Source organism: Hemitrygon akajei, chromosome 14 (assembly GCF_048418815.1).
Source record: "Hemitrygon akajei chromosome 14, sHemAka1.3, whole genome shotgun sequence".
Taxonomy (NCBI): Eukaryota; Metazoa; Chordata; class Chondrichthyes; order Myliobatiformes; family Dasyatidae; genus Hemitrygon; species Hemitrygon akajei.
In genome coordinates, this window is record NC_133137.1 from 79,417,975 (window position 1) to 79,443,081 (window position 25,107).

General features: G+C 44.9%; 1 protein-coding gene across 4 annotated transcripts in view; it reads right to left on the reverse strand.

The window, feature by feature from the left end:
• Window positions 1-25,107, reverse strand: part of frmd4a (FERM domain containing 4A) — a 496,550-nt gene that overhangs the window by 346,863 nt on the left and 124,580 nt on the right. Inside the window, exon 1 of one of the 4 annotated variants that reach the window (XM_073066424.1) lies at window positions 19,761-19,953. The exons of 2 other annotated variants lie outside the window; for them this stretch is intronic. In XM_073066424.1, the coding sequence (XP_072922525.1) occupies window positions 19,761-19,793 (33 nt within the window). In that variant the 5' untranslated portion in view covers window positions 19,794-19,953. Of the gene's footprint in view, window positions 1-19,040; window positions 19,061-19,760; window positions 19,954-25,107 lie in introns of those variants that run through there. One more of the 4 variants, XM_073066425.1, reaches the window with a different exon arrangement.

Consider the following 25,107-nt stretch of genomic DNA (forward strand, 5'->3'; position numbering starts at 1 on the left):
GACAAGGACAGACTTAACAGGAAGCTGAGGGGCAACTTCTTCACCCAGAGGGTGGTCAGTATATGGAATGAGCTGGCAGAAGAAGTGGTTGAGGCAGGTACAATAACAACTTTTAAAAGGTATTTAGTCATTGGTTATTGTACTTGGATAGGAAAAGTTTAGAGCACCCGCCTCCTCAATATTACCATCAGGGAGGAGGTACAGGTACCTGAAAACACACACTGAACTTTTCAGGATCAGCTTCTTCTCCTCCGCCATCTGAGGACAGGTGGAGCTTGAAACCATGTGGGACGAGCAGGTGGTGAAGCCATCAGGGGCCTGTCCAACATCCTTCACCCCTCCTCAGTCCTCCAATCACCTAGGGCTCCTGTCTGGCCCCTCCCCCTTTCCTTTCTACTGTCTACCTCATGCTCCACTCTCAGTCTGGAAGCAGGGTCTTGCACCAAAACATCGGCAATAGATGATGCTCGACACACTGAGTTCCTGCAGCAGATTGCTTGCCATTTCTGTGCTGTACTGCTCTATGCTGTAATATACATCAGGACTTGCGGCGATTACAAGCAGATTGTTGACCGAGTCTCATTTCCAGAATGGTGTCACCTTCTTTTAATCGAAGACACTTGCACTTCTCTCTGCAGGACAAAAGTTCACTAACTTGGACGTGAGTCACGCACAACAACAGACGGTGTGAAAGACTTAGTATAAGAAGTCCCCGTCTGTCATCGCATACAAAGGCTCGTTCATGGATAACAGAAAACCCTTCAGAATACTTCATGCACCTGTGATTCAAGGTGTTGCTGCAGGGGATTCCCAGGGTCGACAGATATCCTGGTTACCAGAACCTCGAGTCAGAATCAAGTTTCTTATTACTGGCACATCATAAAATGTATTGTTCTGACACAGCAATACAGGGCAATATATAAAATGTACTATAAATTACAATGCTATCACGCTTAGTATCACTGGCATATGTTGTGAAATTTGTTTGTGGAGCAGTACATTGTAATACATAATCATCAAAACTGTAAACTACATTAAGTATATATATATTTTAGGTTGAATTAGTAGTGCAAAATGACAAAAAAAAGTAGTGAGATAGTGTTTATGAGTTCAATGTCCATTCAGAAATCTGACTGTGGAGGGAAAGAAGCTGTTGCTGAAATATCGAGTGTGTCTTCAGCTGCTGTACCACCCCCTTGATGGTAGCAATGAGAAGAGGACATAACCTTGGTGATGGGGGTCCTTACTGATGGATGCTGACTTTTTGAGGCATCACTCCTTAAAGATGTCCTTGATGCTGGGGAAGCTGGTGACAATGATGGAGCTGACTGAGTTAGTTACAACTTTCTGCAGCTTATTTCAATCCTGGGTGGTGCCCCCCCCCCCCCACCCCATACCTGACAGTCATGCAGCCAATTAGAATGCTCCCTACGGTACATCCATAGAAATCTGTGAGTGTCTTTGGTGATATACCAAATCTCTTCAAACCCCAAATGAAATGTAGCTGCTATCGTGCTTTCTTTGTAACTGCATCGATATGTTGGGGCAGGATAGATCCTCAGAGATGTTGACACCCAGGAACTTGAAACTGCTCACCTTTTCCACTGCTGATCCCTCAATGAGGACTGGTGTGTGTTCCCTCAACTTCCTGAAGTCCACAAACAGTTCTTTATTTTACGTATACTGTATATATATTCTTTTATTGCTATTTTTGCTCTCCCTTTGCGAAAATAGTCAGGTAGTGTTCATGGGTTCATGAGAATTCTAACTGGTTGCATCACTGACTGGTGTGGAGGGGCCACTGCACAGGGTCAGAAAAAGCTGCGGAAAGTTGTAAACTCAACCATTTCCATCATGGGCACTAGCCTGCCCCGCCATCAGAGACACCTTCAAAAGGAGATGCGTCAAAAGGACCCTCATCACCCAGGGCATACCCTCTTCTCATTACTACCATCAGAAATGAGGTACAAGAGCATAAAGACCCACATCAACATTTCAGGAACAGCTTTGTCCATCAGATTTCTGAATGGTCTATGAACCCGTGAACAGTACCTGACTACTTTGCTCTCTTTTTGCATTATTTATTTAATTGTTATGTTTCTTGTTGTAACTTAAAAGTATTTTTATGTATTGCTACTTCAAAACAACTAATTTGATGACAGAGGAAGGAAGGGGGAGAGGGAGAGGAAGAGGGAGAGAGGAAAGAGAGAGGGGAGGGAGGGAGGGAGAGAGAAAGGGAGACAGTGGGAGAGAGGGAAAGGGAGAGAAAGGGGGAGGGAAGGAGGTAGGGAGAGAGAGAGGGAGAGAGGGAAAGGGGAGAGGGAAAAGGAGAGAGAGAGGAGGGAGGGCGGTGGGGGGAGAGAGAGGGGGGAAAGGGGGAGGGGGAGGGGGAGAGAGAGAAAATGAGGGAGAGAGGAGAGGAGAGGAAAGAGAGAGAAACATTCATCGGTAATGTGAACCACTGCTGCAAGTCTGATGCACTGGTTTATTGGTGGGACTGACGGCAGGAGAGCTGCATGGCCTCAGTCATAGTGAGGACCAGGCCTCAAACCACGTGTTGCCTGTCTGCAGCTGTCCAGGAGAGAGGTGTTGGAATTGGAGGTGTGCCATGGCGCCAGGCTGGTGTCGGTGCTGCCCTCCAGTATTTGCTCAGTGGAAGTCAAGCTGTATCATGTTCAAATGCATACAGCAACATTTATGGCCTCGGGGAGATGGAATGTATATTTTGTGTGACTGTATGTTTATTGCTGTCTTATATGTGCTATGTGTGCCTTGGGCTGTGTGTGACTGTTGGTACTGTGTTCTCCACCTTGGCCCTGGAGTAATGCTGTATTCACGTACAGCTGAGTGACAACTATTAAAGTTGAATTTGAGGTGTGGGTCTCCAGGCTCCTGTGTCCCAGGGCAGCATTGAGAAAAGGGCCCAGCCTGGATGGTGGAGGTCTTTGATGATGGGAGTCACCTTCCTGAGACATCGCTTCCTGTAGTTGTCCTCAATGGTAAGGAGAGCTGTACCAATGATGGAGTTTCCACACCAGGCGGTGATACAGACAGTCAGAATGTTTCCTGCTGTACATCTGTACCACTGTACACTGACGCATGTCAGTCTCCAACCTTTGAAAACCTACTCCGCTTTTGCATATTTGTTCAGCAAGGTGGGTGTCCTCACGCTGAGCCCCAACCAGCAAATCCATGTCCCAGTGAAAGTTTCTTTGCATCTTCACACTGACCTCCAAATTAGTATCTGTTCCCACACAGGCTGCAATACAACCAGTCAGAATCTTAATGGAGATCAGGGTTGTCACCCTTTAGTTGCTCTTCCCAGTATTTCCCTCCCTCCTCACAACCTCCTTCTCTTCCTCTCTATCCCTCTCTCTCCTCCCTCACACACTCTCTTTCTTTCTGCTCTCTCACTCTCTCTCTGTCTCCCTTTCTCTCTTTTGCCTTCATTTTTCTCGTCTCTTTCTCTTTATCTTGGCTTCGGGACGGCAGACGTGAGACCCTGACATCTAACTCAGAGTGTAGAAGGGGTCTAAGCTCCACACCTCCCAGTGAGGTGCCAGCCACCTCAGACAGCGCCGCACTTTCTCAGCAATAGTAGCAGAACTGAGACGTAGGGCCCCTTTGGGGAAAATACAGTTTAAAGCACTGCATCACGTGAATTTAGCTCAGGAAACACACTAATGACACAAGTACACTTCCAGACTGTGGATGCAATGATCTACGGGTTAACTATTCATACTCTGATCTAATGAGGCCTCAGGTCAAGAGCGACAAGTATCAGAGCCAAATTTTATCACCCCAGCGATCCCTCCGTGCCTGACGCGTTTCTAATATGAGGAGATAAACCGTGCACCTTAATTACTAACAGATTTAAGGTTCCAGCCTTTAAAAACCAACAAAGAATTTGAATTCAGGAGCGAGAGCCTTAAATGACATCGTTCTCATCTTTCTACCAACCCCATCATTGAAGTGTTTCTGCTCCTAATGTCGATGGAGTTCATGACTCAGCGGTTTCAAACAATAATATCCATCATTAACTTAACCCGCCAACCAGTCAGCAACGACCACAAAATAATTTTATGTAATAATCGGTGAATCCACAAGGCATGTGCTTACACACCCATATCTCTCAGAGCGATTCTCTGGGTTGGGGGCAACATTCTGCCTGCCATTCTGCATACATGTAAACACACATACATGAAAGAACAGACACTTGCTTACACGCTCGCACACACACATACATGAAAGAACAGACACTTGCTTACATGCACACACACACACATAAATACACATACAAACTCACACAGATCCACACTCAGCCACATATACAGGTAAACACACATTGACACCATCACACAGATACAGAGGCAAACCTGCAAACTCTCACACACACACCCCCTTCACCCTCATACTCACATACATTCACATAGACACAAGCTCAGATACACAGATACAACACATATAGACACAAATACAACACAAGATGCACACACACAACATGCATAGAAACACAAAGACACAGACACACACACACACATTCCTCCATTGGCTGAAGGCCAAAATATTTCATAATTCCTCCTAACTTAAAGATTAAAGATTAGCTTTATTTGTCACATGTACACTGAACACTGAAACATACATTGAAATGCGTTATTTTAATTCAATAACCAACACAGTCAGAGAATGTGCTGGGGCACCTCGCAACTGTCACCTTGCTTCCAGTGCCAACAAAAATGCCCACACCTCACTAACCCTGACACGTCCATCATTGGAATGTGAGAGGACACTCTGACGGTCAAGGGAAGAACGTATTCTAGCATTTCCAGGGTGTGGATTGAGGGAGGGAGGTTCGTTGAGGAAAATCACAAGAACCATTTTGGCCCAGGACCTGCGCGTTCCCTCTGACCAAGTGTCTGTGAGTGCCTGAACACACCCGTATGTAGCATAAACACATGGAGGGTATGTGAGTGGGTGCGTGTGAGTCTGTGTATTCACATGTAGTGCGTGCACGGGTGTTTGTGTGTATCCCCGTGGGCTTGAGACCTATTTCACAAACTGCGTGAACTCCGAGTGGGCTTCAGTAAAACCACATCCGCAGATTCTGCTCCACAGCTACGCAGCACAGTAGCATAGTGGTTAGTGAAATGGTTTACAACGCAAGTGACCGCAGGTTTCCTCCAGGTGCTCCGGTTTCCTCCCACATTCCAAAGACATCCAGGTTTGGGTTAGAGAGTTGTGGCCATGCTACTTTGACGTCGGAAATGCAGTGACACTTGTGAGGTGCCTCCATCACAACCTCGAACTGTGTTGGTCATTAACGAAAACAAAGCATTTCACTGAATGTTTTGATGTACATGTGACAAATAATCTTCATCCATATTGTTACAGCTGGAACCCTGACCCCCAGCTGAATGTTTGGTGAAGCCTCAGCCTTCAACTAACAACTAACACAGAGACTCAGTTCACCAACAACATCCCCACCTCAAACCTAAACCAGAATGAGCACCATCACAGTGACATTCCGCCCCGTTTCTCAAGGCTTCGCCCGTCCACAAACCATCAGGACCACAACGAGAAGGATGCTGTAAATCACCCCACCCCTCCCTTCACCCACAGCAACTTAACAAAAGATGTGTACGGCTTTAATTTCATGCCTGAGTCCCTTGAACCTTTACATTTCTATTGCAGAAGGTGTCTGTGTTAGTTTAATGTAAACATAGTAATAGAAAAGTACAGCACAGAAAAAGGCCCATCTAGATCTGTGATAAATTTAATTTTTTCTGAGTCAAAGAACGGTTAAGAAACATGAGTATAGGACCAGGGGAGGATATACAATCACCCCCACCAATGACACCAGACTGAATTGAGGACAAGACCGGGGAGGATATACAATCACCCCCACCCCACCCCCACCAATGACACCAGACTGAATTGAGGACAAGACCAGGAGAGGATATACAATCACCCCCACACCACCCCCTCCAATGACACCAGACTAAATTGAGGACAAGACCAGGAGAGGATATACAATCACCCCCACCCCACCCCCACCAATGACACCAGACTGAATTGAGGACAAGACCGGGGAGGATATACAATCACCCCCACCCCACCCCCACCAATGACACCAGACTGAATTGAGGACAAGACCAGGAGAGGATATACAATCACCCCCACCCCACCCCCACCAATGACACCAGACTGAATTGAGGACAAGACCAGGAGAGGATATACAATCACCCCCACCCCACCCCCACCAATGACACCAGACTGAATTGAGGACAAGACCAGGGGAGGATATACAATCACTCCCACACCACCCCCACCAATGACACAGACTGAATTGAGGACAGGACCAGGAGAGGATATACAATCACCCCCACACCACCCCCACCAATGACACAGACTGAATTGAGGACAGGACCAGGAGAGGATATACAATCACCCCCACACCACCCCCACCAATGACACAGACTGAATTGAGGACAGGACCAGGAGAGGATATACAATCACCCCCACCAATGACACCAGACTGAATTGAGGACAGGACCAGGAGAGGATATACAATCACCCCCACACCACCCCCACCAATGACACAGACTGAATTGTGTGGAATCCTCTCTCAATTTGAAATTGTGTTAAGTGAAAGTAAACATCAGCAGGAGATGGGGTGTTTCACAATTAAAGATTAGCTATTCACACACTTGTCTACATTAGCTATGGGAACTTTCATCACATGTACATTGTTGCTTTTGTGTCAACGGCCAATGCAGTCTGAGGATGTGCCACACTTTTGGCATCAACGTCGCATGCCTACAACTTACTAAACATAAATGTACATCTTTAGAATGTGGGAGGAAAGTACAGGACCCGGGGGAAACCCACGCGGTCATGAGGAGAATATACAAACTCCTTACATTTAGCGGTGGGAATCAAACTCCAGTCGATGATTGATGGCGTTGTAATCGCTATGCCGCCCAGTGAGGGTACCAGTATAATGTTTCCAGGTTTGTTACTGATATCAAATTGGATCTCAATGTGAGAACGCAGAGAAACTTTCACCGGGATGTGGATTCACCGGTTGGGCTCAGTGTGAGAATGCAGAGAAACTTTCACCGGGACGTGGATTCGCTGGTTGGGCGCAGTGTGAGGACGCAGAGAAACTTTCACCGGGACGTGGATTCACTGGTTGGGCGCAGTGTGAAGTCATCCACCTTGCTAGACAAACATGTAAAAGCAGAGTAGCTTTTCCAAAGGTGAGAGGCCGACACGCATCAGTGTTCGGTGGGTCTTCCACAGACATACAGCAGAAAACATTCTGATTGGCTGCATCATCGCCCGGTGTGCAAACTCCAATTCACAGGAACACTACAGTGGCAAACTAAGCCAGTTCCATCATAGGTACAGCTCTCCTCAACATGGAGGTCAGAGAAGAGGCCATGACTCAGGAGGCTGACGTCCATCATCAGGGACTCTCACCATTCAAGACATTTATACTATGGTTCATGACAATAAACTTCAACCTGACCTAAGAGGCCTTCTCGATTCTGCCATCAGCCAGGAGGTACAAAAGCCCAAAGACCCACACCTCAAGCTCTAACAACAGCCTCTTCTCACCTGCCATCAGGTTCTTGGGCCGGCCTGAAAGACCCTAACACCGACTCCGACTATATTTCATCAGGGTCCTGAAACACCCTAACACTACCTCCAACTGTATTTCATCAGGGTCCTGAAACACCCCAACACTACATCGACTGTATTTCATCAGGGTCCTGAAACACCCTAACACTACCTCCGACTGCATTTCATAGGGTTCCTGAAACACCCTAACACTACCTCCGACTGTATTTCATAGGGTTCCTGAAACACCCTAACACTACCTCCGACTGTATTTCATAGGGTTCCTGAAACATCCTAACACTACCTCCGACTGTATTTCATAGGGTTCCTGAAACATCCTAACACTACCTCTGACTGTATTTCATAGGGTTCCTGAAACATTCTAACACTACCTCTGACTGTATTTCATCAGAGTCCTGAACCCACCTGAAACACCCTAACATGACCTCAGACTACAAATGTTCCTACTACTGTTGTTGTGTTTACCTAGCCCGATCTATATTCCATTCTCTCCCTCTCAATCTGCACTAATGTCATGTCTGTTTTGTTTAAGTAAGTGATGTATAATTTATGTTAATTTATGCTAATTTCTGCTTGTCATGTGTGTAATGTACAGTCTGCTGCAGCAAACAGCTAATTTTCACGGCATTTATACCCTGGGTATGTTTGCCCCCTGACAATAAACTTCAACCTGACCTTGATGTCCTTTTATTGGAACCACAGAAGATTAATGTGCTGGGACAGAAGGCATTTGGAAAGAGGAACAATATAATATTCAAAGTTCAAAGTATCAATACATTAAACAACCTTGAGATTCGTCTCCTTAATGGCAGCCACAAAACAAAGGAACCCAAAAGAACCCATTTAAAATAAAGACCATCAAACACCCAATGTACTGAGACAAAATATGTGCAAACAATAAATACAAGCAATTTGCATTCTGAGCAGAAGTCCACGGACCCTTAGTTCATTGCAGAGCCGAGTAAACATCGTGGAGCAGTACGCTGAACCAGCCCATCCCTTGCCTCAGGCCCCAACAATCTGACCTTTTCAATCTGGCCTGGTGCCTAAATCATCACCCAGGAGCCTGGATCCCGCCAACTCGATTCGGCCTGCACTCGACCTGACCTCTATCCAAGAGGATCTGAGTACACCGTGCTCTTTTCTCACTACTTCCACCGGGCAGGAAGTTCAGAGCTTAGGTCCCACACCATGAGGTTCAGGAACAGTTCTTCAGTTCTGAATGTTATTTGTTTGCTTACTTTTAGTGTTTGCACAATTTGTGTTTTTTTTTCCAGCACGCTGTGTGTTTTGACAGCCTTTTTTTAAAAATAGATTCTATTAGGTTTCTCTGTTTTGTGGCTGCTAGTAAGGAAATGAATCACTAGGTTGTATATAGTATACATACTTTGAAAATAAATGTACTTTGAATTTTGAACTTTTGAGTTATTCGCAGGATCCTGAATCAGCGTGGATAACGTGGGGCGGCACGGTAGCACAGTGATTACCACAATGCTTTACAGTACCAGTGACCCACGTTCAACTACCATCGCTGTAAGGAGTTTGTACCTTCTCCTATGAGCATATGGGTTTCCTCCCACAGTCCAAAGACATACTGGCTGGTAGGTTAATTGGTCATTGTAAATAGTCCTGTCATTAGGCTAGGGTTAAATTGGGGGTTGCTGGGCAATGGAGCTCGAAGGGCTGGAAGAGCCTATTCTCTGCTGTACCTCAATAACTCCAACACTGAACTTTTCCACAACTTATAGACTCACTTTCAAGGACTCCACAACTCATGCTCTCAGTATTATTTTTACTTGCAGTTTGTTTTCTCTTGCACATTGATTGTCTGTCAGTCTTTGTTTATGTATAGTTTTTCATAAAAATCTATTGTATTTCTTTATTTTCCTGTGAATATCTGCAAGGAATGAATCTCAAGATGGTATCTGGTGACACATATATATATATATATATATATATATATATATATATATATAGATACTAAATTTACTTTGAACTTTGATGTTTTGATACAGTGATACGACATTTGGAACACCGATCACTCAAAGTTGCCACACAAGTTGATAGAGTGGTTACGCAGTCGTACGGTTTGTTGGCCTTCATTAGTCCGAGGACTGAGTTTAAGAGTTGCAGCCCTATAAAACTCTGATTAGAAAACACCTGTAATATTGCGTTCAGTTCTGGTTGCCTCATTACAGGAAGTATGTGGAAGCTTTAGAGAAGGTGCAGAGGAAATTTATTAGGATGCTGCTTGGATTAGAGAGCATGTCTTATGAGGAAAGGTTGAGTGAGCTTGGGCTTTTCTCTTTGGAATGATGGATGAGAGGTGACTTGATAACAGTGTACAATACAATAAGAGGCATAGATCAAGTGGAGAGCCTGCAACTTTTTCCCAGGGCAGAAATGGCTAATATGAGAGGGCATAACTTTAAAATGATTGGAGGAAAGTATAGGGGAAGGGGGTGTCAGAGGTAGGTAGTGAGTGTGTGGAACACGCTCCCAGGGTTGAGGCAGATAAATTAGGGACATTTAAGTAATGCTTAGCTAGGGCAGCACGATAGCCAAGCGGTTAGCGTTAATGCTTTTCAGTGGCAGCAACGTGGGTTCAATTCTGTTGCGATCTGCAAGGAATCTGTACATTCTCCACATGAGTTATGGGCATGTTATGTAGACGCTGGAAGAGTGGTAACACTTGTGGGCTGTCCCCACATCTTTGGGCTGTGTTAATCATTGACACAAACACAGCATGTCTTGATGTGCAAATAAAGCTAATCTTTAATTTTTAAAAGGACGAAGGAAAAATGGAGGACTATGCGGGAGGAAAGGGTTAGTTTGATCTTGGAGTAGGTTAAAAGGCTGGCAAAACATTGTGGGCTGAAGGGCCTGAAATATACTATGCTCTGAGTTTGTCCCAACCCCACACAGCTCACTTCTGTCTCCTGCCCAAAATCTACAACGCCACAGCCCTGACAAATCCTGTGAATCAACTTCTCTTTCCACAGAGGCAACTAAACCTGCCGTCTCTGTTTTTATCGAGGGGAGAAGGTAATGTGAGACTGGGAACAATGGTATAAAATGCAGCGAAGAATAATAAAAAATGCATTTCAGTCATGTTTTTTAAAAACTTTGATATTGTACCACAAATGACAACTTCATTCTGGGTCACCTGCCTGTGAAGTGAGGAAGCCAACAAAGGCACATCACCAGCTTTATTTTTTTTAAAACCTCATTTTATGTAACTGCCTGAGTTAGTTAACACATTTTCCTATCCTGCATTGGATCTCATACATATTAATAAAAGAATTATGTTAATCCTTAGGAAGGGAAGCATTAAATACTCGTAATTAGCTCTGACTGAGTTTATTATGTGCCATAATGCAATAACAATCGCTGTTCTCCACGCTGAAAGGAGCTGACACAATCTACGGTCGTTTATTCCATGTCAGGTTTCACATTCACGTCACAATAGAATACGTTCTTTCAGATTCCTCACATTACCCACCCGTGTAACGGCCCTTCCTCCCTTTCCTCCCACCCCACATTGATCTAGGATGGGGGTACAGATCCCCGCTTTAGGACCTATGCTGTGGACTCCGTTCTAACGCGTTGACTTGGCCTCAGAACCCCTGAACGAAGTTCTGGCTCCTGACCACCATCTAATGGTCGCTGCTGGGATAACAGGTGCAGGCAGCGCGGAGACAAGTTCCCCATCTCCGGAATTATCTCCTGCACAATCCATGGGGTCCTGATTCCTGTACTTCAAGATTTTCCCCGCACCCAGAAGGGGGAAGAGTATGCTCTTGTGCCTAAACTTTCACCTCACATTCAATCCCTGCCAGTGCTCTTGTCTATATCAACACTACTTAGATCGAGAGGGTTAAGACCCTTAAGCTCCTCAGTGTGATCATCACCAATTGCCGGTCCTCGTCCAACCACATTGATGTCATAGCCAAGGAAGCTAACCCTCACCTCTACTTCCTCAGGAGGCTAAAGAAACTTGACATGTCTCCCTAGATTTACAAATTTTAATCATACATAGAAAGCATCCTAACTTGATGCATCACAGCTTGGTACGGCAACTGCTCTGACTGCGACGGAGGGAAACTGCAGAGAATTGTGGACACAGCTCAGCACAATACAGAAATCAGCCTCTGTCCTATAAACTCATCTTCACTTCTCGCTGCCTCAGTAAAGCAGCCAGTGTAATCAAAGACCCCACAATCCACTACGCCGTCAGTCAGAAGATACAGAAGTCTGACAGCATGTACCACCAGGCTCAAGGACAGCATCTATCCTGTTGTAATAAAGCTACTGAATGGATCTTTAGTATGATAAAGTAGACTTTGGACCTCACAATCTACCTCATTATGATCTTGCACCTTATTGCCTATCTGCACTGCACTTTCTCTGTAGCTGTTACACTTTATTCTGCATTCTGTTATTTTTTACCTTGTTCTACCTCAATGCACTGTGTAATGATCTGATCGGAATGAACAGTGTGCAAGACAAGCTTTTCACCGTATCTCGATACGTGTGACAATAATAAACCAATTCCAATTCCAGTCCCAAAGGGTTTGGTTTCTTTATTTATCATTCAACCATACATGAATACAGCGAAACCAAACAGTGTTCCTCTGGGGCCAAGGTGAAAAACATACACAGCACATTCAAGATAGAGAGTAAAAAAAAAGATAGTCACGCAAAAAAAAAGACACATATATAATCCAAGACAAATTGATTGTACAGATTACTAGTGGTGTCCAGCCATTACAAACAAGCTTGTCATTCCACCAATTAAACACTGGAGGGCAGCACTGACAGGAGAGGCCAGCCCGCAACTGAGCACGGACGCCACACTACACCGCCTCCAACATCTCTCTCCTGGGCTGCAGCAGTACCGCCTACCTTTACAGTAACTATTTTGGCAACATGTCTTTGGGACGTGGGAGGAAATCAGAGCATCTAGAGGAAAGCCACTCAGTCACTCAGCCACAGAAAGCCACCCCACACAGACTTTGCCTGAGATCAGGACTGACCTGGGGTCACTGTAGGTGTGAAGCTCTACCTACTGTGCCACCCTGTCTGTTATCAGTGTAGAACATGGAATAGGCAAAGACTCTTAAACATCCAACTAAACTAATCCCTTCTAGTTACACCACGTCTATATCTCTCAAAGGGCGTCACGGCAACATAGCTGTTAACTTAATGCTAATACAGCTTGGGGCGTCGGAGTTCACAGAGTTCAGTCCGACATCCTCTGTACATCCTCCCTGTGGAATGAGTGCATTTCATCCAGTTGCTCCGATTTCCTCCCACGGTCCAAAGACATACCGCTCAGTAGGCTAGTCACTGTAAACAGTCCTGTGATTGGGCTAGGGTTAAATAGGTGGATTGCTGGGTGGCGTGGTTCAAAGAGCCAGAAGGGATCTTTCCATTCTGTATCTCTAAATTAAAAAGTAATCAATAATAAATAAATAAATTCCTGCACATTCATGTGTCTATCTATGAGTCCCTTAAGCAACTCCATCATATTTACCTCTACCACCACCCTGCCAGTGGATTTCAGACACCCACCGAGCTCTCAGTAGAATTAACTTCTCTCACACACCTCCTCTGAACTCACCCCCTCTCACTTTAAACTGCATGCCCTGTGGTACTAGACATTTCGACCCTGGGGAGGAAGACTCTGCCTATACACGTCCCTCATAAACTTAAAAGGCTCCTTCAGGTTTCCCCTCAGCTTCTGCTGTTCCAGAGAAAGCAACCCAAGTTTGTCCCATTGTAAGCATAAAACTAATCGAGTTATAGCAAAAGGTTGAATACGTTAGGAATTTATTGCCTGGAGCATAGGAGAATGGGAGGAGATTTGACAGAGGGATACAAAATCATGAGGGGTATAGATGGGGTAATTCCAAGCAGGCTTTTTCCACTGTTGGGAGAGACTACAACTAGAGGTAATAATAACTGTTCACTACCCCACTGCTGTTCGTGGGAACTTGATGTATGAAAATTAGCTGCCCCTTTTCCCTACATTTTGAGCGGCAGAATTACAACAGGGCATCATTCAATGTGGAGCCTAGATATATTCCGGGAGGGGCACGCAAGAGTCTTGCGGGAGATGCAGATATTCTGAGCGATACACCACTCCGTAGTCTAAAACATTCATGTCAAACAATAAGATATAGCAGCATAATTAGGCCATTTGGCCCATCGAGTCTGTTCCACCATTCTATCATGGCTGATTTATTTTCCCTCTCAACCCCATTCTCCTGCGTTCTCCCCATAATCTTTGATGCCCTTACTAATCAAGAACCTATCTACCTCCGCTTTAAATATACCTAATAACTTGACCTACAGCCACCTATAGCAATTAATTCCTCTGATTCACCATGCTCTTATTAAAGAAATTTCTCCTCATCTCTATTCTAAAGGGACATCCTTCTGTTCTGAGGCTGTGCCCTCTGGTCCTAGACTCTCCCACCATACAAAACATCTCCTCCACATCCACTCTATCTAGGCCTTTCAATATTTCGTAGGTTTCAATGAGATTCTCCCTCATTATTTTAAATTCCAATGAGGAGAGGCGCAGAGCCATCAAGCACGCCTCATAGCTAACCCTTTCATTCCCAGGATAATTCTCTGGATCCCCTCCAAAGCCAGTTCATCCTTTCTTAGATGTGGGACCCAAAGCCAAGCTGACACAGCCTATCAACTACCAAAGGCCAGCCCCATTTCTCTGAAGGCAAACATGTTGAATTATTGGCAAACTGGATTTACAGATTTGCAGATGATACCAAGACTGGGGGCATAGTGAACAGTCAGGAAGGCTATCAAAGCTTGTAGCAGGATCTGGAACAATTGGAAAAATGGGCTGAGAAATGGCAGATGAAATTTAATGCAGACAAGTGTGAGGTGTTGCACTTTGGGAAGACAAACATAGGTAGGACTTACACACGGAATGGTAGGGCACTGAGGAGTGTGGCAGAACAGAGGGATCTGGGGATACAGGTCCATAGTTCCTTGAAAATGGCATCACTGATAGATAGGGTCATAAAGAAAACTTTTGGCACTTTTGTCTTCATTAATCAGGGGATTGAACACAGATGTTATATTTAGGTTGTGTAAGATGTTGCTGAGGCCTAATTTGGAGTTCTGTGTGCAGTTGTGGTCACCTACCTACAGTAAAGATGAAATAAGATTGAAAGAATACAGAGAAATTTTACAAGGACGTTGCTGGGATTTGAGGACCCGTGTTGTAGGGGAAGTTTGAATAGATTAGGACTTTATTCCCTGGAGCGTAGGAGGATGAGGAGAGATTTGATAGAGGTATACAAAATTATGAGGGGTATAGATAGGGTAAATGCAAGCAGGCCTTTTCCACTGGGTTTAGATGAGACTAGAACAAGAGGTCATGAGTTAAGGGTGAAAGCTGAAAAATTTAAGGGGAACATGAGGGGGAATTTCTTCACTCAGACGGTAGTGTGAGTGTGGAACCTTCTGCCAGCAGAAATGCGGATGCAGGTTCCACTGCAGCATTTAAGATGAGTTTGGATAAGTACATGGATGGGAATCGTATGGATGGCTGTGGCTCAGGAGGGGCTAGGCAGATGACCAGCCTTGCAAGGCCTGTCTCTGTGCTATAGTGCTCTATGATTGTAATTTCACACGGACTGAGATACCGTGAAAATCATTTGTTTGCATGACACCCAGACAGATCATTCCTGCACACAAGTCAAAAACTTGAAACTTTAACACTCTCTGTCCGTCGCTCTCTCTCCCCCACCCCTGTCTGCTTTTATTTTAATAAAAATTCCTACATTTTAAGGTTGGGGGGATGTTTACAAGTGATGTGAGGGGCATAACTTACCAGGGGTAGTAGTGGTCGAGTGTAAGAGGATTTTAGACATACGCATGACTCTGAAAGGAATGGAGGGATATTAGATTTACGGGAGGAGGAAATTTAGTATAAACTGGCATCAGGTTCGGCACATTGTGTCCTGTTCTGTGCTCTCTGTGAAGCTTATTTGCTTCTAAATTTACGCACTGCAGCTCTTTATTGCTTATTTCACGTGCTGTACTTAAGCCTCAGGGTTGAGTGATGGCGAAAGGAAATGAACTGCATTTGACCTGATTACAGGAATTAATACGGTAGAAAGCAAGTACTTGCTCTGGTAAAAGGAGACCAGGGCCAGGGGTTACAGCCTTAACGATTGAACTATGCCAGTTCACACACTGAGCAGTGGGAATCCGGAACTCTCCCAACAGGAGAGGGCTTGCAGTATTAAAACACAAAACATAGAATGCTACAGCACAGTACAGGCCCTTCAGCCATGATGTTGTGCTGACCTTATAACCTACACTAAGAACAATCTGACCCCTCCCTCCCACATAGCCCTCCATTCTTCTATCATCCACATGCTTCTTTAAGAGTTTCTTAACTGTCGCTGCCTCTACCACCACCCCTGGCAAGACGTTCCACGCAAGCACCATTCTCCGTGTTAAAAACCTACCTCTGAATTTTCCTCCAGTCACATTAAAATTATACTCCTAGTTTTAGCCATTTCTGCTCTGGGAAAAAAATATCTGGCTATCCACTCGATCTATGCCTCTTGTCATCTTGAACACCTCTATCGAGTCACCTCTCATCCTTCTTCACCCCAAAGAGAAAAGCCCTAGTTCACTGAACCTATTTTCATAAGACATGCTCTCTAGTCCAGGCAACATCCTGGTAAATCTCCTCTGCACCCTCTCCAAAGCTTCTACATCCTTCCTACAAAGAGGCAACCAGAACTGAACACAATATTCCAAATGTGGTCTTACCAGAGTTTTATAGAGCTGCAAAATTACTTTGTGGGTCTTGAACTCAATCCCACAACTAATGAAGGCCAACACACTATACACCTTCTTAACCACCCTATCAACTTTAGAGATCTATGGACGTGGACTGCAAGATCCCTCAGTTCCTCCCTCTGTACATAGTAAGTTTCCAGGCTGAGACTGGTGGACTGCCATTCATCGATAGGACTGAGGAACATTCATCTTTAGAGACAAGAGACTGGGAATGTTGGAATGTGCAGCAACACACAAAATGCAGGGGGAACTCAATGGGCCAGGAAGCATCTGTGGAGGAAAACTGGCAGTTGATGTTTCGGGTGGAGACCTTTCCTCTGGGGCAGCATCCAGTAATATTCAGCAACCATCTCATCGATAGAACACAGCGCTCGGGTCGGGGGGGGGGGGGGTTACACTCTCCTTATTCCCACACTATGCTGGACTGTAAACTGCATTTATCTAACACTAAGGAACAATGACAAACAGCGTCCTCCCTCACATCATACCTGAAGATTACATGAGGAGGACGACATTTGGCCTCTCTGTGTCTGTTCTAACAGTTGATAGCATCTTGACTGATGACTGTGTGTGTGTGTGTGTGTGTGTGTGTGTGTGTGTGTGAGAGAGAGAGAGGGATTTGCACCTGTGAAAGTGTGTAAGTGTGTGTGAACATCTGTGTACGAGAGTGAGTTTGCGTGGGTCCGCTTATCTATAAAAATATTGTGGAAGTGAATGTATGAGTGTGAGAATGTGTGTGAGAGTGAAAGGGTGTGTGTGTGTGTGCAAAGTGTCTGTGAGAGTGTACCTGTGTGCATGTGTATACGTGAGTGTGCAATTGTGTGTGCATGAGAAGGTGTGTCTATATGTGTGTAAGTGTGTGCCGTACATGACTACACCTCACTACCACTTCCATGCACCAATCCCAGATTCCTTGATACCCTTAACATCCAAAAATCCTTCTGTGTGTCTTGAATAAACCCAGCGACCGACTCTCTGGGACAGAAAATTCCAGACTGACCACCTTCCGAGGGAAGGAATTTCTTCACTCTCCTGAACAACCAACCACTCCTGACAGTGACAGTGACTCCTGGTTTTATAGATGTCCTCAACTCCACATCCATCCCATCAGAACCCTGAAGGATTTTGTATGTTTCAACGCAATCATTCTTCCAAATGCAAACATTTTTACAGTACGGTCTCTTATCTTCTGAGAACTACCTGCACTGTCAATAAATATCCCAGTGCTATCGTCTGTGACATAACGCACTGCTGAGAAGCTAAGAAATAATTCAACACAACGAGCTGGTGTCGGAAAATTAGAACAGCACTTGGATTTACTGCTTCAGCACAGCCACAACACAAAGGAAATTCCAAACAGTTCCCTCAGGCAACAGCCGTTCAAAATGAATTCCTTGCTAGCACTGTTCCATGCATGTTGTCAGTGAATGGCTGAGAGAAAGAAAGATATCGTTCACACCACAGCAGAGGAAAAAAACTGTAAAGGGTTAACTTCAATTTCATTGTCTCAAGCACGCAGCGGAGGGAGTTCCATTTTTAAATTCACTTGTATTTAATAAAAATCTCCCTCAGCCATGTGCTGTACTTGGAAAACCTTGTAACTATTGAGCGGTCCAAGAACAGACTGGCATTGTAATGGTTTCTACGATGGAGTCGGTTTGGCAAGAGGAAGTCGTTGTGCCCACACTGCTTCGCCATGCTCACACAATACCCGGTTTGGGGCCGTTACCATAACCACAGCCCTCACCACGGTTAAACATTCCGCTCTGGAAAAGCAGCCCTTCAGCAGACACCCCACGTCACCGGTAGACTCCTACTGTACATTAATCACTCAGAGAACCGCTGTCAGCATCCCTCAGCTCACACACACACACACACACACACACACACACACACTGTACAACACATTTGTGTCGGTCCGGGATCCCGGGAAAGCAACACGGGCTTCACAATTGCTTCAACATGGCTGTGCATTTTGAACAATAAAATTCAAAGAACTGTGTGTGTGTGTGTATGTGTGCTTATGCATCTGAGTTCATGTACTGTATACGTCTGCTGTGTGTGTGTGTATGTGTGTGAGAGAGAGAGAGAGAGAGAGTGGGTGGGTGAGTGTGTCATTACATCCCTGCTTATGTGCATTTCCCTCTCTCTCCAGAAGTGTGTTCCTCTCTGTGAATGTGCCAATCCCCTCTCTCTCTTCGCTCTTCCTACAAGAGCATTGCTCTCTATGTATCTACGTGCATAACCCTCTCTCTTGCTGTCTTTATGCACAGCTATCTAGCTGTGTGTTCCTATCTCTGTCCATGTGTTTATGTGTAAGTGTGTGTGCATGTGTGTGCCTTGCTCTCTTTATGTGTGTCTCTCTATATCTACATCCGTCTGTCTCTCTCTCTATTTATATATCTGTATAGCTCTCTCTTTCTCTCTCTCTCTCTCTCTCTCTCTCTTTTGGTGTGTGTCTCTGTCAATCTCTGTTTATCTTTCTCTCGCTGCCTACACATGCCGGCGTACGCATGCGTGTCGACCAAGTAAGTAATCCTGCTTACCCCCATCCTCACTCTCTGAGCTTCCCCCACTCTGCACAACAAATTATAACAGTCCATTCCCAGAGGAATCCACTCCAACAGAGGCTGCTCCTTTAAAAATCCGCACCATCCAGCCACCCAGCGACGCGAGAGGAATGGACCCTTCAGAAACAATTGTCAGCACACTGGAGTCAGCAGGTGTCCCACCTCCTCACTGCCTCGGAGAGCAGACCTCTTCATTGCCAGCTCAGCTGCCAGCGTTCAATTTACTTCAAACTAAACGTCTTCCCGTAAAACAAAACGCCGCTCGGAACTTAAAGACACTCCGTCTCAAACTAAACCCACATCAAGCCCATTCTCTCAGCATCGCCGACAAGATCCCTTCAAAGCTGCTGTCCATCAGCCTCTCACTCTCCTCTCCGCTCCTCTCCTCCCTCCCTTCCCGGCCCCCACCCCCTCAACGGGGGAGACAGCCTGGCTTTCCGGGGGGGGGGGGTTTACAGCCGGTCGCGACCGGCCCATCCGTCAGTTTAAATGGACAGCAAGTGTAAACATGGCTGTCCATGCAGTCCGTGTCCGTTTCATCAAACTGTCCTCAGTGCGACCTCCCTGCGGAATAGGACACCCTCCCCGTGCAGAGGTTGCCCGATTCTGACAGGGACAAAAGCTTGCAGCTCAGCCTCGGTTACTGATGCAGCCTCGCCTCCTCTCCACAGGCTAGAGCAAGCCCGATCTACCTACCTTTGTTCGCATCGGAGACAGAAGCCCTTCCATGTTGCCGTCCGCCTCATAACACTCCTCCCGCAGCCCCCCTCGAGCTCTCAGGTGTCCTCTGCAGAGGGTAGCCACACGGTCGCCTCCTCCATCTCAACCTGCTCAACTTGAATAGCCAGAGCGCCTCACAGACCCTGTGTCACAGAGTGCTCCTCTGCTTCCCTCTAACGTGCTTGGCTCCACACTCACTGACTAATGAAGTCTAGCTTACGTAGTGTGTTCTGCACAGGGGGAAAGTGCCATCACCCAAACTGCTGCTATTAGGTCTCAGAAAGATCACAGCAAGGTGCCTGACGACAGGAGGGCTTCTGCATGCTGTGCCTTTTCAACGTCCTCACGTTTACAAGGGTCACTGCTTTACAAGTGGACTCGGGCTACACTTGGATATACATTTGGTGGCCACTTTATTAGGCACACCTGTACACCTACTCGTCAATTTAATAGGAAACCGAGGGGTAACTTTTTCCACCAACAGGGTGGCCAGTATATGAAATGAGCAGCCAGAAGTAGATAAAATAACAAGGGTTTAAAAGGTACTTAGATCTGTTAAACTTGGTTTTTGCACCTGGATACATGATATATGCATAGGGAAGGTATGGAGCCCTCCTTTTCTCATTACGACCACCAAGGAGAAGGTACAGAAGACTGAAGATACACACTCGACATTTCAGTAACAGCTTCTTCCCCTCTGCCATCAGATTTCTGAACAGACTATTAACCCAAGAATACCACCTTAGTACTTCGCTCTCTTCTCGCACTATTTATTTGTTTGTTTGTTGATATACAGCGACGACTAGACCGTTCTGGCCCTTCGAGCCACCCAGCCCAGCAACCCCTGATTAAACCCTAGCCTAATCATGGGGCAATTTACAGAGATCAACTAGCCCACCAACTGGAACATCTTTGGACTGTGAGAGGAAACCAGAGCACCTGCAGGAAACCCACACGCACTCACAGGAAGAACTTTCTTACAGAGGACACTGGAATTGAACTTCAAACTCCAACACCCCAGGATTTAATAGTGTTGCACTAACCAATTACACTACCATGCAAGTAATATACATACAGTGCCTATAAAATGTACTCACCCCACCACCCTTGCAAGTTTTCGTGTTTTATTGTTTTACAGCATTGAATCACAGTGGATTTAATTTGGCTTTTTTTTTACACTGATCAACAGAAAAAGACTCATGTCAAAGTGAAAACAGATCTCTACAAAGCGATCTAAATGAACTACAAATATTAAACACAAAATAATTGATTGCCTAAGTATTCACCCCCTTATCTGACACACCAAATCATCACAGATGCAGCCTGTTGGCTTTAGAAGTCACATAATTCCTTAAACGGATATCACCATGTGCAGTCAAGGTGTTTCAATTGATTGTAGTAAAAATACACCTGTATCTGGAAGGTCCAGCTGCTGGTGAGTAAGTGTCCTGGCAAAAACTACACCATGAAGACAACAGCAACTCTAAGTAACTCTGAGAAAAGGTTATTGAAAAGCACAAGTCAGGAGACGGATACAAGTATAATTAAATCAATCAACAAGAAATGAAAAGAATATGGCACAGCTGTAAATCTGCCTAAAGCAGGCTATCGTCAAAAACAATGTAACCGTGCTGGAAGGGGACCAGTGAAGGAGGTGTAATTACCACCAAGAGTCCTATGACAACTCTGGACGAGTTACAAGCTTCAGTGGCTGAGATGGGAGAGACTGCATTTATAACAACTGTTACCCAGGTGCTTCACCAGTCACAGCTTTATGGGAGAGTGGCAAAGAGAAAGCCACTGTTGAAAAAAAACTCACATGAGATTTTGGCTAGAGTTCACCTGAAAGCATATAGGAGACTCTGAGTCAGCTGAAAGAAGCTTCTATGGTCTGATGAAACCAAAACTGAGCTTTTTGGCCATCAGACGAACGCCAAACACCACACATCATCAAAAACAGACCATCCCTACCATAAAGCATGGTGGTGACTGCATCATGCTGTGGGGGTGCTTCACTGCAGCAGGTCCTGGAAGGCTTGTGAGGGTAAAATGAATGCAGCAAAATACAGGGAAATCCTGGAGGAAAACCTGATGCAGTCTGCAAGAGATCTGCGACTTGGGAGAGGATTTGTTTTCCAGCAGGACAATGACCCCAAGCATAAAGCCAAGGCTACATAAGAATGGCATAAAAACTACAAAGTTAATATCCTGGGGTGGCCAAGTCAGAGTCCAGACTTCAAAGAGAATTGGTGGCTGTTCCCTATGCAATCTGACAAGGCTTGAGCAGTTTTGTCAAGAATGGGGAAAAATTGCAAAGCTAATAGAGACCTATCCTCACAGACTCAAGGCTGTAATTGCTGCCAAAGGTGCATCTACTAAATACTGACTTGAAGGGGGTGAATACTTATGTAATCAATTAATTTGTGTTTTATATCTGTATTTAATTTAGATCACTTTGTAGCGATCTCTTTTCAATTTGACATAAAAGTGCCTTTTTCTGTTGACCAGTGTCAAAAAGCCAAATTAAACCCACTGTGATTCAATGTTGTAAAATAAAATAAAACACGAAAACTTCCAAGGGGGAGTGAATACTTTTTATAGGCACCATATATCTTAGAATAATATATATATATTTTTTCATATTATAATTTACACCCAGTACCCACTTTATTAGATGCACCTGTACTCCTGCTTATTAATGCAAATATCTGATCAGCCAATCATGTGGCAGCAACTCAATACATAAAAGCATGCAGACATGGTCAAGAGGTTCAGTTGTTATTTAGACCAAACATTAGAATGAGAAAGAAGTGTGATCGAAGTGACTTTGACCGTGGAAGATTGTTGGTGCCAGACAGGGTGGTTTGAGTATCTCAGAAACTGCTAATCTCCTCAGATTTTCATGCACAACAGGCTCTAGAGTTTACAGAGAATTATGTGAGAAACAGAAAAAAAACATCCAATGAGTGGCAGTTCTGTGGACGTAAACACCTTGTTAACGAGAGGTTGGAGGAGAATGGCCAAACTGATTCAAGCTGACAGGGCGGAGACAGTAACTCAAATAACCGTGCGGTACAACAGTGGTGTACAGAAGAGCATCTCTGAATGCACAATACGCTTAATATTGAAATGGATGGGCTCCAGCAGCAGAAGACCACACAGAGTTCCCCTTGAGCTCATGTTCATTGTCATCTGTACATATATACAACCAAACGAAACAATGTTCCTCCAGACCAGTGCCCCCACAAAACAGTTAACACACACACAGAGCACATAAAACAAAATATTATCAGAAAAGTTAATAATATATAATTAAAGATGCATGTAGCACAGGTAAACAGTATAGCAAATACCTGTACCTAATAAAGTGACCATTGAGTGTATTAACAACAACACACACAAAATGCTGGTGGAACACAGCAGGCCAAGCAGCATCTATAGGGAGAAGCGCTGTCGACGTTTCGGGCCGAGACCCTTCGTCAGGACTGACGTGGTTCCTCGTGTTTACTGAGTGTATTAGCACACTCGTGTTCTCTTCACGATCAGCACTTCTGGCTAAGTTATTTACACTCTATCTCTGTCACCACCTTTCCTCGGTGTGACTCCCCCCTCCCCCGCTTATTCAGCAATATAAACGTGGCAAAGGGTACCAAGGTACAGGAAAGTTAATGAACACTGGGGAAAGACAGGGACAAGGATAAGACCATAAGACACTGGAGCAGAATTAGGCCATTCAGCCCAACGAGTCTGCTCCACCATTCCAACATGGCTGATCCCAGATCCCACTCAACCCCATACACCTGCTTTCTCACCTTATTCTTTGATGCCCTGACCAATCAGGCAACTATCAACTTCTGCCTTAAATATACCCACGGATTTGATCTCCACTGCAGTCTGTGGCAGAGCATTCCACAGATTCACTACTCTCTGGTTAAAAAAATTCCTCCTTACCTCTATTCTAAAAGGTTGCCCCTCAATTTTGTGGCTGTGCCTTCTAGCTCTGGATACTCTCCACCATAGGAAACATCCTCTCCACATACACCCTATCTAGTCCTTTCAACATTATGTAGGTTTCAATGAGATCCCCACGAATACTTTTAAATTCCTGTGAGGGCAGGCCCAAAGATTCATATGTTAACTGACTAGTGTCTTATAAAACCTCAGCATTATCTCCTTGCTTTTATATTTTATTCCCCTTGAAATAAATGCCAACATTGCATTTGCTGGATTTCATGTGCAGAGGGAGCCACAGAGAAGTTGGGAGGGAGGGGAGCCTGACAATGACTGAGACATTAAATTCGACGGGGTGACAGGGTGTTGTAATTATGGTTTTTTTTTTTGTCACCTGACATGATGTTCAGTTGTTGTTCAGACCAAGCATCAGAATGAGGAAGAAATGTGGAAAAAGTGATTTTGACTATGGAATGTGGATTGTTTGTTGGTGTCAAACAGGGTGGTTTGAGTATCTCAGAAATCGCTGATTCCCTGGGATTTTCATGGACAACAGTCTCCAGAATTTACAGAGAACAGTGCTAAAAACAAGAAACATCCAGTCAAAGGCAGTTCTGTGAGCAAAATCGCCTTGTTAACGAGAGAGATCAGAGGAGAATGGCCAGACTGGTTCAAGCTGACAAGAAGGCAACAGAAACTCAAGTAACCACACATTACAACAATGCTGTGCAGAAGAGAATCTCTGAATGCATAACACATCTCTGGGCTAGAGCAGCTGAAGACTACAAACATACACTCAGTGGCCACTTTATTAGGTACAGGAGGTACACTGAGTGTATGTCTGTGATAATAAACCTGATTCTGACTCTGGTTCTCTGTATGAATGTGCTGCGTAGCAGAAAGGTAAAGGGACACTCCTCCCAGGAGAATGGCAGATGGTGGCTCAGGGGGATGGGCAAGTTCCAACTGGTACAGGGATGAGATTATACAGGAGCAACCACCTCCCACTGGTTTACCTGCATCACTATCTGTCTAGAGGTGTCTGGTACGGGGTGCCAACCCCAGGAAACAGGCTCGCTCCTGTCTGTCCTCAGTTATTACCCCTCAATCATCAGGCTGTTGACCTAGGAGGGGTTCACTCAACTTCAGCCACCTCATCACTGAACTGTTACCACAACCTATGGACTCTTCATCTCATGTTTTTGATATTTACTACTTACAGATTTATTAATATTTATTTTTCTTTTTGTATTTGCACAGTTTATGGTCTTTTGCACATTGATTGTTTGTCTATCTTGTTGGGTAAGGTCTTTCATTGGTTCTCTTATGGTCTTGGATTTACTGAGTATGCCCACAAGAAAATAAATTTACT